At 36.9% G+C, this 8,204-nt stretch overlaps 1 protein-coding gene across 1 annotated transcript; it reads left to right on the top strand.

Moving 5' to 3' along the window:
• Positions 1-390: 390 nt before the first annotated feature.
• LOC126378937 (uncharacterized) lies at positions 391-6,922 on the top strand. Its single transcript, XM_050027475.1, has 6 exons — positions 391-557; positions 2,443-2,973; positions 3,715-3,835; positions 4,393-4,523; positions 4,920-5,106; positions 6,185-6,922. Exons 2-6 carry the CDS (start codon positions 2,443-2,445, stop codon positions 6,361-6,363), a joined length of 1,149 nt encoding a protein of 382 aa, XP_049883432.1. The 5' UTR covers positions 391-557; the 3' UTR covers positions 6,364-6,922.
• Positions 6,923-8,204: the final 1,282 nt, after the last annotated feature.

Here is an 8,204-nt window from a genome sequence, read left to right as displayed (position 1 = left end):
CAATCCTGTAAGTACCTTTCCTTTGGTCGGTGTTTTGTATGGGCAAGTCTACTTTTCAGATTCAAAAATATCACTAATCTCAGTTATCCAACAATAAGTAATACCTAAAACATGTACAAACATATTGAGCATTAATGTTAATAATTCAGATATTTCTATAAGTTATTATGGAAAAGAAAAGATTTATATATTTTGTTTGAGATTAATTTTGAACCTGGTCACACTAAACGTCAAACAATAGGGGACAAATGTTTTACGTTTAAACACGCTCCTTTTCAAGTTTAACCGTACAGAATTTTGTACTTTAACATACTGTAAATTAGAACGAAAATCAATTGAATAAATTACTTGAAATAGGGTCTTTCAACAGCAAATGAAACGATTCAAAATTCGTAGAACCATAGCGTTGATTGGATGGTTTCTGTTATTATTATAACCTTTTTATTACAAATTCGCTTTTATTTTACTTAACAAACAATAAAATTCGCCGTGAAACTGTGATATTCTTGTGTTTTCGTGTGTAAAACGCGACCACGCGTCCTGGTGAAGCGATAAATGTAAGTCCTCCATTCAAAACACTGTATTTTATACACATAATTAGATCATTGTACTTACGCGTTACTTTTTACTAGCATGTGCAGTTATTTCATGAGATCGCCTATTGTTTCGGCTCTTAAAATATAAAATTCGCCATTTTGTCAGCGTAATGCGTTTTTCGTATGTTTTTCATTCATCTTTCGTTCGTGTATTGTTTAGCGTAAATATTTGAATATAGAATCGTAAGTAATGTTTGTTTTTTTCTTGAGACAAGCTTCCGTATTTTCAGCCTGTATTATTCATTAGTGCTAAGGACGAATGAGGTTTTGTCACGACTTTCTCTTTAGAGTTTCTAAGAATATTATTTTGTATAACTACAGTATTAAGTGCATTCTGCCATAATTTTCGGCAATGCAAAGACGTCTGTTAATCGATTTTCGTAAAACTTCTTTAAATGCGTGGTATTTTTAATAATTAGCATTATTATATTGATATAACTGTTTATATAAAATTGGCATAGATTTTTCTGGCCAATGAAGTGTTAGTATAGACTGTGCTATTTGTGACTGTGGGCTGGACATTGCCAATGTTATCCACATTTCTTGCTTTTCATTTTTTATTTTGTAATTTACTTTCTATAAATATCCCTTTACCTACTAGTATCCATATCCTTCTTGCATATAGGTACCTAATAACTATGATATATATAAATTCTTATGCATATTACGTAAATTCTGTGTTAAATAAAATTATAATCCTATCCTATAGATCCGTATCCTCTGATCTTTCTTCTTAAACTCGTTTTTTTTATATATTAGTAATACTAAATAATTAATAATATATCTCAGGTATCAAGGTGGCCAATGGGAATGTAATTTAATGTAGTGTCACTAGCCACCAGTGGTGGCCAAGAGTGGTGGCCAATGGGTATACCCTAAAAAGATTGTTCCCGTAGACCACCACTGGTGGCGGATGGGAAAATATTTAATGTCGTGTGTCACGGGCCACCAGTGGTGGTAAACAGGGTGGTGGCCAATGGGAATAAACCGTTTCATTTTATTATCTGTTTCATCCTTTTTTGTTGGTGGCAATATTATTTATAATATAAATAATATTTTTAACGATTCTCCTTGATGCTACAAAAATAAAGTGCTAAATCACTTTGGTTGCCATTATAAGTGTTAAACTGTACTTACATTTATATTTTGCTGAAATTGTTCATAAAAAAAATATGTTAATATCCTTAATATTTATAGTTTATAATTTATATAGTTTGTTTTCATTTACGGTAAATGCTGTTTACACATGTAACTGGTAAGCATATATGCCAAGTCTTTCTTTTTAATTCTGTCTGTAAAAGTTTTATATGTGTACCTAAATAAATAAACCACATTAATCCGTTGGTCCCAGCTACTATTTACCGATGTTAGTAAGTAGTCGTTACATGAGCCATGTCAGGTGTCTTTGGCGGCTCAATAATAACCTTGACAGCTGAGTTAATGGCGTTGGTAATCCATCTCACAACCTACACGATAGAGGAACAAGAATAAATAAATAAATATAATAAAATTAGGCGTGTACAGGAATTAGCACCAATGACTAAGTACAGTTTAGACTGAATAAGTATGAAATAAATGCCACATTGATGAAATCAACTGCTATGTCTATATTATGATGGATGGTCCACCATCCTAATCCTTTAGCCAACTCCCTCCTATCCTCTTGGGACATAAAAAGACTGAAACGTGCGAATGGACTAATGGACAATGCAGCGATGGTTGTATACTTCAAAACAGTGAAAATAACAGAACAAATCTGATAATAGTCTAGCGACTGATGGCAGATAACAAGGACACAAAAAAAATGTCAATACTGTAATAACAGTTATAATACATTTATTTTCAGATGTTTTGCGTCCAGGAGTCAGAGCCAGCACGCACAGATCCGTTCAACACGGAGAAAGACCCGCTCAGCGTCAACATCTCAGAATCTAGTGATGAGGAACCAACAGCGAAACGGATGAAACCCTCCTTCACAAGCCCGACTTTAAGCCCATCGTTGAACCTGAAAGTTTATCAAATACCCGCTTTCAATGCCCCGAAATCGTTGTCAATATACCCCGCAACAACGACGGCGTTACCAAAATTTGTTAACAACCCGTTAAACTTAGCAAATCCATTAGCGTTAGGAAATTTACAAAATAATATACACAATGCGAATAACTTTGTGAAAACGTTGCAAAGTAGGTACTCGTTGCCAGCTAAGTTAACGATATCCCCCGTGCAGAGTCCAAAGCCTGTGGTAACGAATACAGGGGAGGTGGTGAGATATAAGAAGAATGGAGAGATAGCCAAAAAGAGGGGGCCTCCTAAAGGGTATAAGAGGAAACCGAAGGCTGATTTATCGCAGAGTTTGACAAATGGAGCTCTTTTGCAGGTACATTTTTTTTTTTTTTATTGGTTTAAACTACAATCAGTCCTCTAGACTATAAGCAGTTTCGTTAAGTGGATAGATGACGTGTCAGGAGCCACAACCAGTGTCACAGCCTCCCACTTTATACGACATGGCTTCTCTTCAGTCGTTTCACCACATTTACGAGGTCTATAAGCTCTGATGCGAGGGGATTCGGATGATCGGCTAGTCGCTCTAGATGTTTCTTTTGGTAATTTTTGATCTCTTCAGCGACGGTTGGAATGTTAAGGTATTCGTGTATTTCTTCATTCCTGCTGAACCATGGTGCGTTCGCAATTGAACGTAGGATGGCATTCTGCACTCGTTGCAAACAGAGTAAATATTTGCAGGTACATAATTAGAATTTTTAAATATCATCTGCGCTTTGGTTGTTGAGCATTGGGCTCACAGTGGGGACATCACAAAAATCACTATGTTTGGTTACAATTATACAGGCTGGTTACCTTGTCTGAAAGTAAGATAATCCGTGCTTAGAAAGGCACGTTAAGTTGTTGATCCCAGTTGCTATTTACTGGTGTATGTGAGTAGTCAGTAATCAGGGGCCTTTGGCGGCTCAATAGTAACCCTGACACCAGGGTTTGAAGAGGTTGGCAATTCACCTCACAACCCACATGATAGAAGAAGAAGAATGAGTACTCATTGATTATTATTTTATTTATTCTTTCATTTTTTTATTCAAACGCTCATAATATTATCGTCTTCCAGGCACAGAACACAATCCTCACGAGTCTGCTGGCGGCCAGTAACTCCTCACTCCACCTGGCTGCTCAGAGTCTACCGGTGGTCCCCCAACTCACCATCACACCTCAAATCAAAGTTCCAGATGGTAAGGCCACTACATTATTTTTTTTCCCTCTCTGTCTTGCGATCGGTTTTCCAACCACAAGCAGTTAGTTAATCTTTGTACGAATATTAACGCATATTTGAGAAGCATACTATCATGGTCTTGGATAAATAAATAGATATAGCCTTTATTATGAACTTATTCTAACAAAAACATAAACATTTTTTTTTCCCGTGGTCTTTTTTTTGCAAATTACCCTTGGGCTCATAAATGAAAAATAACCTACCTAATTTTATTTTAAGTTATACCTATCATTTTCTTATCCGTTGAAAAAGAAAGGGACGGGTAATCGACAGGCATAAAATTTATGGAACACACGTCAATTTTAAGCAGAAATCTAAAACAACCGTCTAAAAATTTTACATCTGCCAATAACCCGACAGAGTTAACTAGACAGCACATCAAACAGATTGCATACCAGCGAGATGCCTATTTTGCTTCTCAAATATGCGTTAATATTCGTACATAGATTAACTAACTGTTTATGGTTGGAAATTAGATGGCGTTTGCAGGAATTAGCACCTGAATGATACTTCCAGGTGTCGAGCTGGTGGAGTTAGAGCTGGACCCAGAGGACTGGTTCCCGGCGGAGCCCTACAGGATGTCCTTCAGCCGCAAAAAAAACCCGAAATGGAAGAACTTCCCGTACCGCTGTGAACACTGCTTCAAGGTAATATTCATCCGCGATACAGGGTTTCCCCAGAGCGGGGTCCGCCAGTAATGTATACATGTTTAAGAAATCAGAATCATTTATTCAACGTAATTATCATGGATAAACTTGTTGAAGGTCAATGTAACATATTGAATTTACGTCATTTCGCAAGGTGTTATGGCTGAGGAGAAGAAATGACAAGAAACTGCAACAGCAACACATCTTTTAAAAACCAATGAGGATATACATTACAAGTTATTTAATAACTAGAGGAACACATTAAATACCAGACATTTTTATCATTTAGGTAGTCATTAATCTTATAATAAGCTTTTTTACATAAAGTAAGCTTCACATGAGCTTTAAATTTATTTGTTTTTGATAAATAAACATATTATATTCTATTGCTTCCAGGGCTACCGCGTGATCTCAACCCTGGTCACCCACGCGGCGGAGCGCCACGGCAGCGTGCCCAAAGAGCTGGCTATCCCATGCCCCTGTTGCCCCCATGTCTCCACACGTCGCAAGCAGCACAAGAAACATCTGGAGACACACGCCAGCCGACGCCACAGGATATTCTGTTTATACTGTTTGCCTCCCGGTAAGTCATGTTTCCGCCGCTTACCGCTATCGACCCGGGTCATATTCATATTAATTTATTCATTGCAAAGTCACAAGCAGTTTAACGAGCCATGGGGCCTTTGGCGGCTCAGTAACCCTGACACGCAGGCATGTTTAACTGTAACTGGTTCGGTACGTGGGGCGAATCCATGCCAAACAGCTAAAAAGGTAGGAATTCCGACTTTTAGCTAGCAACACTGTAAATTTGGTAGAAATTTTTGTATGTTTTATGGACTTTTTGTGGGTAGATTAATTCTTTCAAATATAATCCTCTCACACGACGCCCTGAGCCGAGGTTCGCGCCGAACTAGGCACCCTCAGGCCTGTTGTCTTAAATTTTGTACCGGTTGAGAGTCCTCAGCGCTCCCGATTTGTCCGGCCAAGTAGTGAATGCCATCCGCGGCAAATCTTAAGTCACGTCAAAAAAAAGAAAAGTACGTCGTGACTTGATTTTACTTCTATCGTGTGGGTTATGAGGTGGATGACCAACCCCATCAACCCTGGTGTCAAGGTTATTACTGAACCGCCAAAGGACCTTGACATGGCCCACGTAACGACTACATACGTACATCAGTATGTAGTAGCCGGGACCAACGGCTTAACGCGCCTTCCGAAGCACGGATCATCTTTCGGACAATCGAGTGATCAGCCTGAAATGTCCTAACCAAACTGGGGATCACAGAGTAATTTTTGTTATATGTCCCGATCGGGATTCGAACCCGGGGCCTCCGGATCGTGAGCCGTTTGACCACGGAGGCTGTTTTATTATATTAATATTGATTTTTCTTTTATTTCTTTTTATTCAGTATCAGATAAAGTAATATTAGATGTGCCTTTAGATGTTGGGTCCGTAAGTAATGAAATCAACTAGAAATGACAGATGTACATTCCAGTTTGACTACTAGAAAGAAATAGCGAGGATGATTGGAGCTGTTGGTGTACGTTTTTATCACTACATAGTATACAACAAAGTCGCTTTTTCTATCCCTATGTACGCTTAAATCTTTAAAACTACTTTTCTTTCATTTCGCTCCGTAAAAATGATTTTTTTTTTCCAGCGGATCCCAACGAACCTTACGAGAAAGAATCTGCGAAATATCCCTTCGACAAGTTCCCTCAATACTGGTATGCCTCAGAGGAATCCCTTAGACTGCACAAAAAAAGAAAACACCCATACGCAGGCATGTTTAATTATAACTGGTTCGGTACTTGGGGCGAATCCATGCCAAACAGCTAAAAAAGGTAGGAATTCCGACTTTTAGCTAGCAACACTGAAAATATTTGGTAGAAATTTTTGTATGTACATTTTTGGAATTTTTCTCGATCGCTGAGAAATTAAATATATAGATTTTTATACCATTTTAATGTGACTGCTTAAAGCTAGCAACACTGTAAATATTCAAATTAAAATGTAAGTTTGGATACTAGCAATACATAAGTGAAATCGACTTATGATTAGGAAATAATGAATTTTGGTAGAATAGTATTTTTTGACGATGGTATTAAAATGATAAAGTGTTTAACTTATGAATATAATCAAAGACTAGCTGAAACAACATTGGTAGCTTTAATGACAGCTTTTTTGCACTTAATGATAGAAATTAGTAGGTTTCTACATAATCATGATGGCAACATTTAATTTGTGACGGAAATGACGTTTTGTCAAATGGCATTTATCTTAATTTATTTCTTGATTAAACAAGTTAAAAAAAGTTTCTAGAAAGGTGATAAAATGTTTCGTCGTTTTGTCGGTGGTAAATACGCAAACCGCGTCATGCCAAAACGAAAAAAAAAAAGAATTTAAAACGAAGAAAAAAATGAATCGTTTTTTAAAACGTCAAAATAGTATTCAAAACAACTATTTTTGTATATATTTTTTGATTAGCATTTTAGATCAAAATCGTTTTTGAGGCCAGTAGCATTTTACTTTCGAAGCATAATAACAATTAGTGTTTTTATTTTAAATAAAAAAAAATAGTTGATTTTAGTTTTTAGTAATAGAAATGTTTTATTGCGACCATGTGTTCGTATTATCTTTTGAATTGATCGTTTAATTCTTTTTTATTTGAAAATTACTGTTGAGTTTCGGTTGCAGTGAATTTTTTCAATTTTTTATTTTTTAAAAGACAATTTATGGTAATCAATGTTTATTCAGTATCAGATAAAGTAATATTAGATGTGCCTTTAGATGTTGGGTCCGTAAGTAATGAAATCAACTAGAAATGACAGATGTACATTCCAGTTTGACTACTAGAAAGAAATAGTGAGGATGATTGGAGCTGTTGGTGTTATAAGTAATTAAAAGCAATTAAAAATACACAAAACAGGTTCAGCTGCTTGTCTTCCCTGGCATGTCGTAAAATCCGACAGTGCATAAACCCATAACCATAACATAATGGCCCCGATTCCTGCAGACACCTCCTAATTTTATTTAAGTTATACCCGTCATTTTCTTATCCGCCGAAAAGGAAAGGGACGGATGATTGTCAACAAAATTTAAAACGAATGAAAAACCCGTGCAAATAAAATGGGCATCTCGCTGGTATGTAATCCGTTTGACGTGCTGTCTACTTAACTCTGTCAGGTTATTGGCCGATGTAAAATTTTTAGACGGTTGTTTTAGATTTGTGCTTAAAATTGACGTGTGTTCCATAAATTTTATGCTTGTCGATTACCCGTCCGTTTCCTTTTCGGCGGATAAGAAATTGACAGATATAACTTAAAATAAAATTAGATGGTGTTTACAGGAATTAGCACCACTATGATGTAGTCACTATTTCTTCCACCAGCGGGCTTAGCACCGTAAGCGCGCGACTCTTTCTCGCCTCGACATACGTCACCCGTCACTCTCTCACAGTACTGCGCAGAAAGAGACAGATGATCTGTGTCACGGCGAGAAAGAGTCGCGTGCTTACGGTGTTAAGCCGACAGGTATATCATGGATTCCATAACATCATAGAGCTATTTTCTCAAAAACTTATTTCGTCCTTGTTATATTTTTCTTAAGTCAAACTCAACAATCTTTCACCCGCATTCTAAGATGTTCACTCAACTCTTCCTCCAGTCGTCCTCAGCTGA

Source organism: Pectinophora gossypiella, chromosome 27 (assembly GCF_024362695.1).
Source record: "Pectinophora gossypiella chromosome 27, ilPecGoss1.1, whole genome shotgun sequence".
In the NCBI taxonomy this organism is placed as follows: Eukaryota; Metazoa; Arthropoda; class Insecta; order Lepidoptera; family Gelechiidae; genus Pectinophora; species Pectinophora gossypiella.
The sequence above is the reverse complement of the archived record's forward strand: the minus strand, read 5'-3'. Positions and strand labels throughout refer to the sequence as shown.

Coding starts and splice junctions, on each gene's coding strand:
- LOC126378937 (XM_050027475.1), top strand. CDS start 2,443: ATGTTTTGCGTCCAGGAGTCAGAGCCAGCACGCACAGATCCGTTCAAC. Junction 3,836..4,392: donor TCAAATCAAAGTTCCAGATG/GTAAGGCCACTA, acceptor TGATACTTCCAG/GTGTCGAGCTGGTGGAGTTA. Junction 4,524..4,919: donor GCTGTGAACACTGCTTCAAG/GTAATATTCATC, acceptor TATTGCTTCCAG/GGCTACCGCGTGATCTCAAC.